General features: G+C 43.7%; 1 protein-coding gene across 1 annotated transcript in view; it reads left to right on the top strand.

Annotated features, from left to right (window-relative positions):
• ADAMTS19 (ADAM metallopeptidase with thrombospondin type 1 motif 19) overlaps positions 1-16,249 on the top strand; it is a 266,057-nt gene that overhangs the window by 43,868 nt on the left and 205,940 nt on the right. Inside the window, exons 4-5 of the mRNA XM_088475170.1 lie at positions 12,851-13,023; positions 14,959-15,042. Of these exons, the coding sequence (XP_088331296.1) occupies positions 12,851-13,023; positions 14,959-15,042 (257 nt within the window). The remainder of the gene's footprint in view (positions 1-12,850; positions 13,024-14,958; positions 15,043-16,249) is intronic.

Consider the following 16,249-nt stretch of genomic DNA (forward strand, 5'->3'; position numbering starts at 1 on the left):
TATATATATATATATATAATTATATATATATATTTTAGGGGTGTGCACCGGCCACTTTTCGTGTTTTGTGTTTTGGATCTCGATCTTTCTTCGTGTTTTGGATCTGGATTGGCTTTGCCAAAACCACCCTTCCGTGTTTTGGGTTCTGGGTTTTGTGTTTTGGATCTGTATTTTTTTGAAAAAAAAGCATAAAAACAGCTAAAATCACAGAATTTGTGGGTTTTTCTGCTCCTATGCTATTATTAACCTCAATAACCTTAATTTCCACTAATTTCCAGTCTATTCTGAACACCTCACAATAGTGTTTTTATGTCCAAAAGGTTGCACCGAGGTAGCTGGATGACTATGCTAAGTGACACGAGTGGGCGGCACAAACACGGGGCCAATCTAGGAGTGACACTGTAGTGGCAGACAGGATGGCAGTTTGAAAAACTAGGCCGCAAACAGTACATAATGCAAAGAAAAAAAAGAGGTGCAAGATGGAATTGTCCTTGGGCCCTCCCACCCACCCTTATGTTGTATAAACAGGACATGCACACTTTAACAAACCAATAATTTCAGCGCCAGGGTCTGCCACACGACTGTGGCTGAAATGATTGGTTCATTTGGGCCCCCACAAAACAAGCTGGCAAATAATCTGTCCCTGCACAAACTGGCTCTACGGAGGCAAGATGTCGTCCTAAACCTCCTCATTCACCGATTCCTCACCCTCTTCAGTGTTGTGTACATCCTCATCTTCACAGAGTATTAATTCGTCCCCGCTGGAATCCACCACCACAGGTCCCTCTGTACGTTATGGAGGCTGGTCTCCCTGGAAGAGTTGATAATTCATTTTTATGAACATCATCTTCTCCACATTTTATGGAAGCAACCTCCTATGCCTTTCGCTGACAAGGTTCCCGGCTGCACTAAACACTCTTTTAGAGTACACACTGGAGGGGGGGCAACTTAGGTAAAATAGAGCCAGTTTGTAAAGGTGCCTCCAAATTGCCTCTTTTTCCTGCCAGTACATGTACGAGACTGTCTGACATGCCTACTTGGATGCTGTCACCGATGTAATCCTTTAACAGACAGACGCACGCTTGTCGTTGCTGCTTTGAGGATGCAGGTGCGGCTACAGCCAACACATTTCACACACAAACACAGAAAAAAAGAAGATTATTTTATTTTGGTTGGAGCGCACTTTGGGGGTTACACCACCCTTTAACAGACAGACGCACGCTTGTCGCTGCTGCTTTGAGGATGCAGATGGAATCTAGATGGGATTTGGAACCGGGGACACACTAGCTCCATCAATTGTCTAAATCCCACTGCACTAATGGCGGATACGAGACACACGTCTAACACCAACATAGCAGTCAAGGCCTCAGTTATACGTTTTGCTTCAGGATGACTGCTGTCGTACTTCATCCTCCTCGCTAAGGACTTTTGGAGGGTCAATTGTTTAGTAAAAGTAGTGGTGTTCCTACTTCCTCTCTGGGATGATAAACAACTCCCAGCAGCAGCAACAGCACTAGGAGGAAGTGGTTCTTGATCTTTCCATATTTTATTTTTATCGGAGAAAGTTTGGTCCTCCATTTATGTTATATTGATATATACGTGTGGCTAAGGCGCACACAAACACAGAAAATAATTTTTTATTTTTGTTGGAGACTAGTGCACTTTGTGGGTTACACCACCCTTTAAGAAATGAGCCAGCCGGCCCTTTACTTATGGGACACAGGCGCACGCTTGGCGCTGCTCCTTTGTTGATGCACATGCAGCCACAGTGCACTCAATTCACAAACACAGAAAATATTTTTTTATTTGGTTTGGAGTGCACTTTGGGGGTTACAGCACCCTTTAACGGTCAAGCCAGCTGGCCCTTTACCTGTGACACAGGCGCACGCTTGGCGCTACTTTGTTGATGCACGTGCGGCTACTGCGCACATAATTCACAAAAAAACATATTTTTTTATTTTTTTTGGAGTGCCCTTTTGGGGGTTACAGCACCCTTTACCGGTCAAGCCAGCTGGCCCTTTACCTATGACACAGGCGCACGCTTGGCGCTACTTTGTTGATGCACGTGCGGCTACTGCACACACAATTCACAAACACAAAAAAAATATATTTTTCTATTTTTTTTGGAGTGCACTTTGGGGGTTACAGCACCCTTTAACGGTCAAGCCAGCCGGCCCTTTACTTATGGGACATAGGCACACGCTTGGCACTACTTCGCTGATGCACGTGCGGCTACTGCGCACACAATTCACAAACATAGAAAAAATATTATTTTATTTTGCACTTGGGGGGAGCACCCCTGATGGACAGAGCACCCCCTGGACAACACTATGGCACCCCTTTAGGACTGGGACACTGCACCGGACTTTGGAGTGGACACAGCCCCTATGGACAACTGACTGCACAACACAGTCCAGCCAGCCCCTATGGACTTTGGACTGGAGGAGTGGACACAGCAGCACAGCGCAGCACAGCACAGCACAGCACACCACTACACTGCACTACACTACACTACACAGCCCAGCCAGCCCTAACTCCCACCCTCCCTCTTCACTGTCCACAGCCGAGTGAGAAAATGGCGCCGACGCGGGTACCTTATATAGAATCCAAAACCCGCGAGACCCGGAAAGCGGGATGATGACGTTTTGCCTCGATTTCAGATCCGAGTCAGGCGGGAAAAGTCGAGCCTGACTCAGATCGGCCTCGGATCGGGGGGGGTTTGGAACCCGCTCACCCCTAATATATATATATATATATATATATATATATATATATATATGATGGACGGTTCAGCATTACACACACACTGACAGACACGCTCACAAAAACTACACACACCGACTCAGATACACGGATAGGGCATTCACAAAGACTACACACACACACACACTGACAGACACACAAAGACTACACACACACACTGATACAGACTACACACACACTGATACAGATATACAGATAGGGCACTCACAAAGACTACACACACTGATACAGACTACACACACACTGATGACACTCACAAAGACTACACACACACACTGATAGACACTCACAAAGACTACACACACACTGACACAGACTACACACACACATACAGACACACACAGTGACACAGAGACACACTGATAGACACAAAGACTACACACACAGACTACACAAACACACACACTGACACAGACACACAACACACAATCCTTTCACTTACAAACATGAAAGCAGGCAAACTACTGCATCATTTAATAAAGACCCCCTTGCCGGCAACCCCCACCCCCTGGCACCCACTCCCCCCTTCACCTGCGGCTCCAGGAGAGAGCGCTGGGAATAGTCAGCACCCGGTAGCAGCTCAGCTTCTCAGCCGCCTCTCACAGTGCCCCTTCGGAACTGCCTGGGAGGAGCTGCGCGCTGCCGCTGCAGCTCCCCACACGTACAGCCAGCAGCCAAGCCTCAGCCAGTTGTAAGCTGGCGGCTGCTCCTTCTCTTTAGAAAAAAAAAACTCAGCCGGGCAGCGATGGAGCGGCGGCCAGGGGGGTTTCTAGGTACTCAGAAACCCCCCCTGCGTGCGCGTATGAAATCTATCACTGGATGCAAGTAATAAGTTATCTAAGGCCCTGATTCAGAGCCGGACGCTCTGACCAGAGCGCTCGCTCTGAATCAGGGCCCACCTCCATTAATATGGAGCGTCCTCCTGGACGCTCGTATAGCTGTGGGTCACCACCCACAGCATATACGACCGTGCAAAATGATGGTCGCGATGGTCTTGACCATCGCGACCATCGGAACTGTGAGTGAAAGCCTGCGGTTGGGTTTCTCAACCACAAGGCCAGGAGTGATTTTGGCTCTATCAGAGCCAAAATCACTCCCACTGACATCACTATTGATGTCAGTGGGGCCGGCTTCAGACGGTAGGCGTTCCCTTGGGAACGCCCCCGTCTGGCAGGCACGCCCCCGGCATGCCCACCAAAGGGGGCGTGCTGTCAGTCACCATCGACAGCACGCCCCCTTTGATGAGACACTCCGAGCGAAGGAAAGTCCTTCGCTCGTCGGGTCTCGCGCATGCGCACGATGGAGCTCCCTCCGTCGTGCGCATGCGCAGTGGGGAACATCTACCCACTTGCGAGCGTACTGCCGCTCGCGAGTGGGTCTGAATGACCCCCTTAGTTTTTAGAGGATCTATGTTTACACTAATGGGTATATTTATCAAAGGTCAATTTTAATTGAATTTGATTGATTTAAAATTTATAAAAATCGATCAACATCAATGTTGTGTTTCTGGGGCTAAATCACACATTTACTAATACTCAAAAAACAAATCAAATATTGTCTGTTAGTAAATGTGTAATATAACCACAGAAACACAACATCGATGTTGATCAATTTTCATAGATTTTCATCAATTTTAAATAGATTAAACTCGACCATTAGTAAATATACCTTATACAAGTATTAAGTCAGGTCTCTTGCTTATGTGAATAACCTGCAGATGTAAACAGCATTACTGTGTTGAAAGCAGCACTCTAGTGTGAAAATCTATTCAACAAAAGGCTATCGAGGGTATTTCCCAGTCTTCCTGAACGCTGCGTACACACTATGCGATATGTCGTTTAATCAGTCAATGAACAACATATTGCATAGTGCATTTGTTTACGTGTACACCCGATATGTCTGTGAAAGACGCGGTTCACAGACATAACGTGTCGACCCTGCAGCACAGTCAATGGCAATATATCTTGCAGTTATGTCGGTACATCTGGCTGTCTTCATGGCCCGATGCACTGACCACCCATATGCTTGCCCAGATAAACGCAACAATGATGTCACTACCTGTTCCTGTGGCGAGACATGTTGGACGGTGTATTTGGTAAGTGTGTCACATCGTGCGGACGTCCAATCCATCGCTCAGGTGTGTACCCAGAAATACTCTTTAAATCATATACAGTCAGGTGCATAAATATTGGGACATTGACAGAATTTTCATATTTTGGCCTCTATTCACCACCAAAATGGCTTTGAAATGAAACAAACAAGATGTGCTTTAACTGCAGACTTTCAGATTTAATTTGAGGGTAATTACATCCAAATCAGGTGAACGGTGTATTAATTACAACGGTTTCTATATGTGCCTCCCACTTTTTAAGGGGCCAAAAGTAATGGGACTATCAACTCAATAGCTATTTCATGGACAGGTGTGGGCTATTCCCTCATTATTTCATTATCAATTAAGCAGGTAAAAGGTCTGGAGTTGATTCTAGGTGTGACATTTGCATTTGGAATCAGTTGCTGTCGACTCTCAATATGAGATCCAAAGAGCTGTCACTATCAGTGAAGCAAGCCATCACTAGGCTGAAAAATCAAAACAAACCCATCAGAGTGATAGCAAATATCTTAGGTGTGGCCAAATCAACTGTTTGGAAAATTCTTAAAAAGAAAGAACGCACCTGAGAGCTCAGCAAAACCAAAAGACCCAGAAGACCACGGAAACCAATGTGGTGGATGACAGAAGAATTATTTTCCTGGTGAAGAAAAACCCCTTCACAACAGTTGGCCAAATCAAGAACACTCTCCAGGAGGTAGGTGTATATGTGTCAAAGTCAATAATCAAGAGAAGACTTCGCAAGAGTGAATATAGAGGTTTCACCACAAGATGTAAACCATTGGTGAGCCACAAAAACAAGAAGACCAGATTAGAGTTTGCCAAACAACATCTAAAAAAGCCATTACAGTTCTGGAACAACATCCTATGGACAGATGAGACAAAGATCAACTTGTACCAGAGTGATGGGAAGAGAAGAGTATGGAGAAAGAAAGGAACTGCTCATGATCCAAAACATACTACCTCATCAGTGAAGCATGGTAGTGGCAGTGTCATGGCATGGGCGTGTATGGCTGACAAAAGCAGCAGAATGAATTCTGAAGTGTTTCGGGCAATATTATATGCTCATATTCAGTCAAATGCTTCAGAACTCATTGGACAACGCTTCACAGTGCAGATGGACAATGACCCGAAGCATACTGCAAAAGCAACCAAAGAGTTTTTTAAGGCTAAAAAGTGGAATGTTATGCAATGGCCAAGTCAATCCCCTGACCTGAATCCGATTGAGCATGCATTTCACTTGATGAAGACAAAACTGAAGGGAAAATCCCCCAAGAACAAGCAGGAACTGAAGACATTTGCAGTAGAGGCCTGTCAGAGCATCACCAGGGATGAAACCCAGCGTCTGGTGATGTCTATGTGTTCCAGACTTCAGGCTGTAATTGCCTGCAAAGGATTTGCAACAAAGTATTAAAAAGTGAAAGTTAGATTTAGGATTGTTTAGTTTGTCCCATTACTTTTGGCCCCTTAAAAAGTGGGAGGCACATATAGAAACCGTTGTAATTCCTACACCGTTCACCTGGTTTGGATGTAATTACCCTCAAATTAAATCTGAAAGTCTGCAGTTAAAGCACATCTTGTTTGTTTCATTTCAAAGCCATTGTGGTGGTGAATAGAGGCCAAAATATGAAAATTCTGTCAATGTCCCAATATTTATGCATCTGACTGTAATGTATCAAACCTTCTAAAGCAGTGCTTCTCAGAACGGGATGTAGTCGGCATGCTGGCAGTCAGAATCCCGGCTCCAGAATCCCGACCGCTGACATCCCGGTGGTAAGTACTAGACTTGGGGTTAGATTCAGGGCGGGGGTTAGGTTAGGCTGAGAGGGGGGGGGGTGAGGATTATGGTTAGGCTGCGGGGGTGTTAAAGGTTAGGTTGTGGGAATTCTGGGTTAGGGCTGAGGGTTAGGGCACCTACCTGCAGGCGTTGGAATTCTGAGAGTCAGGGTGCTGCTGTCAGTATTCTGACCGCAGGCATCCCGTCCACCGGGAACCCATACCCAACTCCTCAAATCCAGTCTTCGGGACACACTAACAGTGCATGTTTTCCAGGTCTCCTCACAAAGGGGTAGATTTTTCAGAGTTTGGAGAGAGATAAAGTACTAACCAATCAGCTCATGACACTTTACAGTCCGTGTTTGAAAAAAGAACTGATTGGTTGGTACTTTATCTCTCTCCACTTTATCGCTCTCTAATGCTTGATTTTCTCTCCCAGAATCAGAAGTGAAATAATCAGTACCATTTGTGGATCTTTTAAAATGTGTCAATTAGTAATGATGACACATACAGTATGCTTCAGCAAAGAGGTATGGAAAACATGCACTGCTAATGTGTTTGAGGACTTGATTTGAAAAGCACTGTTCTAAAGAGTGGTCAAGTGGAGAAGTTGCTCATCGGAAACCAATCAGCTTCTAGCTAGCAATTATCAAGTACAGTATATCAGTTGATAGATAGAAGCTGATTGGTTGCTGTGAGCAACTTCTTCACATGTCCACACTTTAGAAGGTTTTATACATCTCCCCCATAGTTCCTACAATGACAAATTTCCTAGTATTGCCTAGTAAGATATCAGTATTTTTCAAATTAATAATTTCTGTTACACAAACAACCTTAAGCAAAGGCATGAGGTTGCAATCTTAGGGATCGATTCATTTAGCCACAAACCCCTTGATGTGTCTTTGCAACGGTGTGGAAACTAGGATACCATAAGTGCGACATATGCGCTTTCATGAGTTGAACTGGCTCCCGTCTATTTGAATCCAATCCCTAGGGTATGATGCTGACTTGAATTTACACCAGATTAAGGACCGTGGGAAAAATTTACTAAGCGGCGGTTTCTATTCTATTCTAAACCACGGCGGTTTGGTGGCGTGTTCTATTCTATTCTAAACCCCAGGGGTTTGGTGGCGGTTTTGCAGCGGTTTCTAAATGACAGCCCTGTTCTATTCTAAAATGTGTTTTGACTGTGGTTTGGCGGCGATTTTGCTATCGGCAGATTTACTAAGGCCAAAACCGCTGCAAAACTGCCATCAAAACACATTTTAGAATAGAATAGAACAGGGCTGTCATTTAGAAACTGCCACCAAACCCCCGGGGTTTAGAACAGAATAGAACCCTCCATCAAACTGCCGCTTAGTAAATTTTGCCCCTTATATCATGCAAATTCACACTGCACATGCTCACGTATTGTACATATAAGCAGAGATGCAGAGAGGGAAAGTGGCTGATACTAATTGTTCGGACTTGTTGGAGGGGCCTGGCATGGGCCCGGGTCCGCCACCACCCCCCTCCCTCTTACCTGACAGCAGTCCAGCACACGCTGCTGTGTTCTGAGACTGCAGCCACTGAGCAGCAGCAGCAGCAGTCTCTTCTCCTCTGCCTGTGCAGGGGAGGTGGGGGAGCAATCAGACTGATTTCACCCCCCCTGATTTGCCGTTGGCTGAGGGGCTCACAGCGCCCCCCTCGTCTGTGCGCAATTAATTTTTTTTCTAAAGGGAGCGTGGCCACGCTTTGCTTGATTAGGCCACACACCCCAGCACTTAGTAAATGCTGGACTAGTCAGAGGGGGGGGGGTCAGGACAGGACAGAGCGGGGGTTGGCTATACATTAATTTCATACACACATTACATTGATATCTCACACTTTCTCGATATGCAGATATTGCAGATGGGGATTCCTCTGTGTGCCTCTTGTTCAGTCACATGTTGAAGGCTGGAGTGGGGAAGCTGGCCCATGGGGAAGGGAGTAAAGGGTAGAAGCAGTGGGGAGTGAGGGGAAGAAGAAAAGTAGAAATGGGAGGGAATGGTGAATAGTGAAGCAGAGGTGAGGGAAGGGAGCAGTAGAACAGGTAGAGAACCAACCAGATGAAAGAGGTAAAGCAGATCAGCCCCTGACTGACTGCACACACTACCTATCAGCTTAGTCATCATGATGCTGTAGTCTGACATAGGGCTGGCCATCGAAAATTATTGCCCTGTTACCGGCCTATGCTGGAATATAACTATTGTTTGTAAAGTATTCCATGGTATAAGCCATTATTGGTACACTAGTGCTCATGCACAAATGAGACAGTTTGTACATGCGGCAAGGAGCATTGATACTGTCCCTGTGGTGTACGCAGCAGCAGGAATTATATGACAGAATTATATGACCTAATATCAGTTGGAACAAAGCAAGCAATGGTTGCAGTCATTTGCCCGTATGGAATCAGATGGACAAATCATCACCTTGGGGCTTAAAACATTGATGATTCCGAAACATTGTTTACTAATGGCCATCGCTAGACTGACAGAGAGGTTTCACGCCTGAGGTTAGGAGTTGGTTGGAACAGGCATGGGAATGTGAAGAGAAGTAATATGAACTGTGATGATGGTCCCAAAGGCGAGGACAGTAAAGTAAATGTCTTTATTGAGCAGCAGGTCTGAATGGGAACTGGATATATACTGCTAGATTTATAATAGAGATGGGCAAAATCGGATTGGGAACTTGATCAATTTGATACTGATGTTGATGAATTGCAGTACTGGATCGGTTTGGATCCAATGATGATAAATTGCAGTACTGGATTGGTTTTGGATCAATGGTGATGAATTGCAGTACTGGGTCGGTTTGGAACCGATGATGATGAATTGCAGTACTGGATCGGTTTGGGGCCGATTATGATGAATTGCAGTACTGGGTCGGTTTGGAACCGATGATAGAAGTGTTGGATTGAACCAATGGTTGGAGGTATCGCTGGAACCGATATAGGTTAATGTTAATAAGTCTCTGTGGTAAAACCAGACTGGAATGCTAGATGGAATAGGAGACTTGATAACCAGACTTGGAACTGGAATACTTGGAAATGGAATATAACAGACCCGGAACCGTTCGGATACAGAGTATTTAGGAGATCAGCACAGAGCTGTAACTTCAGCAGAAGCGACATTATACTGGCAACAGTGGCCAGTCAGAAAATTTAATTTATAGGAAAGGATCTCCTGCCATCAGCTGGTCTGGGAGCAGCGGTCTGAGGGGAGGAAGAGCATCATGTGACAGAGTCCAACATGGCTGCATCCATACTGCAGTTTAGGAGAGAACTCTGGCAAGCAGCTTGTGTGCCATTATGCTGGGAAGACACGCTGTGAGCAAGGGGCTGCGGAGAGCCATCTTCATGCTCAGTGACAGGACATTGAGCGGATGGGGCAGGAGCAGCACACACAGACATCAGCACCAGCCGGGAGCAATGTGCAGCGTGATCGGACCTCTGTGATAGTCTGGACAGACAACGAAGAGGTAAGAAAGTGGTTTTTAAGGGTAGGAGCATGACAAGAGGGGAGCATATCCAGTCAGGACAGGGTCAGATCTCTGCTGTATGCAGGAATGTATTTAATATGGTGTCTTGTACCTGCAGAGGGGCCAACCAGGGGCCAGCCACCAATTAAAAACAAAATTCCAGAGCTGTCCAAACCAGAGCTTTGGTCTCCACTCCCACCATGCCAGCACATATGTCAGTTGGCTAAAGTGTTGCACCCCTGTTTCATGGGCCAATGTACACTGCACACCCTGCACCAAAGGTGGATAAACCACTGCCGTGATGTTCCTCCCTTTCATTATTTTGTATATAAACATACTACAGTACAAAGAAACATTGAAATGTTAGATTGATACTGTCAAAACTTGGTGATTTATGTAAATAAATTACATTGTTAATCATACATCTGTGTTCTCCAAGTATTTATATACTAAGGGCAACATATATTTTAGAGCAATGTTTCTTGGACAGACCTGGTACACATCATTATACAAATATTGCTATATTATATATTGAGACAGCTTGTTCATGTTTGTTTGCTCATAAATTACCAGAAACTTCATTTGTAGTCTGATGTAGGTTTTGAGGAATCCATTTAGAACGTAGCCAATAAATGTATCACTGTCAAAAGTGATCTATGACCGGAATGTGTATTTGTTTTAACAATGCCCCCCACCTTCATTTTATTAATGGTCTTACAAGGAACATACACATAGGAAATGTCATTCTACGTTGTGTGCACATAATAATGTAAAGTGTTTTTATTTATTATATGTAATTCATTGTTCAACATAAAATACATACTACTACAAGTGGTTCCAATGTGTTACTCGTAAATTGAACTAAATAAACATTTAATAACTCAATGACTGCTAACCACCTAAGAAAAATAGTCTACAAAATGTTTTACAATGTTCCAGGTTTTTTATTTTATGAGATACTTTTGTTAGTCTTCAAAAAAATGTGGTATGTGTCTGTTTTATATGCTGGCTTCAGCAAACCACCTCCTGATGTCACGTTACCCTTCATTGTGTAATGGGAAGCTGATTTAGGCTTTCCCAGGTTAGAGAACAACATTGTTGTGTCCAGTACTTCTTTCAATGAATAAAATGTACGGGTACTCAGAACTAAGGTAGTGATACTCATCTAAACGTACATGTTGTACAAGATTTGAGGAGGCTTAAAAAACTACGGACAAGTCTCAAATAATTTAAATAATTTTATTTAGTTTCTGGAGCTAGTTATAAGAATAAAACATTATTGACATTATTCAGAGATGGATACAGGTGCAGTCGGGGCCATAGGTATAATTACCATAGGTGCAAGGCCTTCAAATACCTAGTTACGCCTCTGGTTGGGGCTGTGACATTTGTCGCCTTTCTGCTAATGCTGTGGCTAAGGGCCGACCCATTGAGATGCCCACTAGCTGCAGCATGATAAATTCACCCAGCTGGCACAGAATGCCTGATATCCGATGTCAGTGCATTTGTGTCTGTAGACACAGTCACGGACACTAATATGCCCACGACTTGAAGCCATCCTACCAGTCACTGCCCAGTAATGTCCATCGATATTGCATGGATCTCCATGCAATTTCGATCTGCGTCTCTCTGCTTTAAACATAGGGATGCATACGTAGAGCATCTCAGAAACATGCACAGAGGTAAAACATCTGCATCCACCTCTGAATCACCGACAGTATCAGAATAAAGGTTCCGTTACTCATACTATTGAGTACCATCACAGAAAACACTGGTTGTGTTATTGTTTCTTAGGGTGCTGCTAAATACATTTCCTGGAAACTTTTTTTTAACATCCTTTAGTAGCCTTAGGAGCTGATTCAGAGTCGCTCGCAGCTGGCGGCCACTCGCTCTGAATGCGACGGGTTTTTTTTTCTGCCGCTCGCAAAGCTGTGGGAGACCACCCACAGCTTGTGCGAGTGGCCAGGAGACCATTGCGATTATCGCGACCATCGGGCATGCGACGAGACCCTGGGGTAGGTTCTAGCTGCCGCAAGCCTGAGTGGACTTCCTGCTCTAACAGAGCAGGAAGTCCACTACTGACATCACTAGTGATGTCAGTAACCCCTCCCAACAAACGCCAGGCGTTCCTAAGGGAATGCCTGCGTTTGTTCAGCCACCCCCCCACCCACCCACAAATGGGGTGAGCTGTCACTCACCATCGACAGCCGCCCCGTTTTGTAGCAAGCCCTGTCACGACTGAGCTTCAGTCGCTCGGCGGGGCTCACACATGCGCATGCTTGGCACAGCGCTTGTTCAGTGCGTTACTATCAGGCCGCTTGCGAGCGGCTCTGAATGAGCTCCTTAGTGTTAAATGACAACTCTGTCTCTTTTATACTCGGCATAGCATTATGATCAATTTATTATATAGCAGATTTTATTTAGTAAAATATTATTTCAGCCATTGGAAACATTTCCACCATGTTAACTAACTGAAAAGTAGGGCTTTATATAAATGTGGTCATTTTTTCTTGACTATTGGGCTCACACCTAGGTATGATATGAAGATAGTAGAATAATGATGTTGCACAACCACAGCCTCACATGCCTTAAGCTGGGTACACACGGTGTGATGTGTATGCAGCGATGCGATCCACGATCTGACGGCTGACATATCGAGCAGTCCATTTAGGTCAAACAATGAACATATTACCTTTTATTTCACAGATAAGAAAAGAGCAAAAAACTATAGAACAACCGAAACAGCAAGAGGAAAAAGATACTCATACAAACAAAGCCAAGAATACAACATAGAAACTGTAGTGGTTGCTGACCCAGGCATGGTGTCCTATCACGGATCTGAAGCAACAAGAAAATTCATTCTCACCATCCTAAACATGGTAAATATCTGCAGTCAGTAGGGCCGCTATACCTATAAGAGGTTTCCAGATGGCTGATTCTTCCTAATTTCATCTCAATACTAAATATTTATCAGTAATAATATACTGAAATGTAGTGTACAGTATTAGCACAAACACAGCAACATATAACAGTAACCTACTATACCTATGGGCACAACGGGAACATTCAGTGACAAAGCTTCATTTACAAATTGTAGATAGAGGTATTAGACAGAAGTATTAGATTCAGAGACCTGATGGTTTCCGTACATCTCCAATGGTGTAAGACCTGCTTATGCTCAGATGCTGCAATTCGCATATACTGATCTCGTTCCGCAAGATCGCACGCAATGCCCTCAAGCTGCAGAATGATTGACTTGCTGTGGCCGTTTGGGAGCATAGACGGGGAGGCGACAGCCAGCGTTCTCAAGGCGTGCCAAGGCCAGTGTCTGCAACTTCTGATGCAGCTTCACTGACCCCAGCAGAGTGAAGATATCGACAATCCTGAGTGACCTGGGGGCTACCCTGCTGGCCAATGATCATGTAGATGATCCATTGCTGCATGCTCAGACAGCAGGAGGCGTCTATTTACACCAGACGGCCTCCTGCATCATTACCATAATATTGCACAGTCGCTGTGTACAAAGTAGCAGCAGCTTTGCAATAGCGGCCATCTCTGAATCAGGCCCACAGTACAATAGGCACAATAATCATCTCTCAATGCTGTCCTGCAAATACACATACTACTGTATTACTACCAATCTATTCTCTGTTAATGCTCTAACTAGTAGTAACCATAATAATAACACATTGGGGTCTATTTATGAGCAATGGGGGGGATGTTGGAGAGAGATAGTGGAGAAGCTGTTCATAGTAACCAATCAGCTTCTTACTGTCATATATTTAGCCCAGCCTGTTAAATTACAGTTATTAGCTGATTGGTTGCTATGGGCAACTTCTCCACTTTATCTTTCTCCAAGGTTTGTTACTTCTCCCGCAATGACAGACAAAGGAGTTATCATCACCTCCTCCTATTTAACAACAGAAATATCGCAAATAAATCACTTATTTTTCCTACAGACCCTGGTCTTTTGCAGTTTGCCATGTTACATAGCCTGCTATGGGGAGTGTGGTTTCTGATCTATTCAAGCAATGAGAAGCCGAGCTGTCCACTACTGGGTATTGCCATCTTGAGATGGCCTATAGCCTTAGCTGGTGAGGCTTTGCTAAACCGCCCTTCAGGTCAAAGGGCGTACATGTGCATTTAACTGGAGCCATCCGCTGGCAGAGTTAGACTGCCAATGAGGGGGGAAAAAACAGCATAGCAGCTCCAAAAAGATAAATATGGCTGCGACTGCATTATGTATCATATTATGATGTATATGTATTATATATTAATACAGTATTGCCATGCCATCAATGGTAAATAGACTCCTTAGTGGTTTAACAGAAAAAATACACAAATCACTACATTTACAGTCAGTTGTTATTATTTAATCACTTTCAAAAATCATACAATTGAACTTATTATATTTATTAGAAAGGTATCTGAAAAAAACAAATGTATAAAATACTATACGATGTGTGTACCCAGCGACGGACAGACTATATGATACGGGTGTATGATGGCGTGATATAATGTTACATGCTGCATGTAGCAGCATGGCGTCATTCGTTGCATCATCCCATCTGCTAATCAGAACAGCAGACGTGACAATGTGATGAACGACCATCGCGAACGACGGATCGGGCGTATACACTGCACAATTCATAGGATATATCAAATAAATCCACGACGCAACAATATATTGTACCACAGATAGTATAGTATGTACCCAGCTTTACTCACAATGAATCTATATCACAATGATGTTTATTTTATCATTTCAAAAAAACAAAACAAATAAAACAATATATCAATTGTAATCTTTCTAGGTATACAACCTTTTTCAGCACAAAAGTCTTGGAGTACAAATGAATCTTCGAGTTACAAAATTGGTTCTACTTCATGAAACACCTGTGAGTCAGCTCTTTAATGCATTTCTGAATATTTATTGTTATGTGGATCATATTAATGTTGTCAATACCAGATATAACTGACTATCATATACTGTAACTACTTTCTGTATGTAACATTTTGTCAACATACATTTATACAGATATGTCCTCATTCATCTAGCATTTTTACGCCACATAGCACAACATACAGTAGGCGCTCTACCTTGTACTGTTTCCTGAATTTTGCATCCTATTTGCTTCGTAGCCACATACTGTACAAAGTCGCTCACAGTGTACCAGACACACCAGAGTAGTATAGTTGTTATTATTATTATCCTTTATTTGTATGGCGCCACAAGGGTTCCGCAGCGCCTTACATAGTACATAAACACAGTACATAAACAGTTGAGCAGAACAAGAAAATAGTGTCATACAGTTTAAGACAATGCAAGACAAGTACATGGTATATAAACCTAACTGCAACAGTAGCAGGATGGCAAAAGTCACGGGTTAGGTGCTTTTGAGTATAGAGCAGATAATATAAGTAAAGAAAGGATAAGCACAAGAGGAAAGAGGGCCCTGCTCGTAAGAGCTTACATTCTAGAGGGGATGGGCAGATAGACAGGGGTGACACAGATGGGGTAGACAGTGAGCATGGGACAGACAGTTAGGTTGACAGATGGGTGGATTCCTATTTAACAGTATGTGTGGAAGTAATTTGAATTAAGATTTACACCACTGACATTCTACTTTAAGAGGCAGTTTTTGTAGGTGTCTGTGGAAAGCCATGGCTGTTATATCAGTTTACGTGAAGTCTGACGGGTAGCTGAAGCCACTTCATCAAGGGCTATTTAGAGAGTTTGGTTAACGTGTGAACCAGCAGTCTCAGGTAAATGTAGAAACTGGTGAAAGTAGTTACTGTAAAGAGATGTTCAGATGCAAAATAATAAGTTGTGATCAAGTGTGAATACTATAAGGCACATTTATTGATTTGGAGGGTGATGGGAGACATGTGAGGTTTGCAGGATATTTATTCCATAGTAAATCCGCTGTATGTGTGTGGGGCCTGGATTTGGTGATATGTCTCCAGATAATAAAAGCAGAAGGATGGAGAAGTAGATATAGTTGTAGGTGTGTAAAAGTTTTTTATAGTGACACAATGAGGCTGTAATAGTCAATTTTTGATGAAAAGAAAGCTCATTAGTTTTTAGAGGAGGTGAGTGAATCA

The sequence above is a fragment of the Taudactylus pleione genome, unplaced genomic scaffold (assembly GCF_031769625.1).
Source record: "Taudactylus pleione unplaced genomic scaffold, aTauple2 ptg000162l, whole genome shotgun sequence".
Lineage (NCBI taxonomy): Eukaryota > Metazoa > Chordata > Amphibia > Anura > Myobatrachidae > Taudactylus > Taudactylus pleione.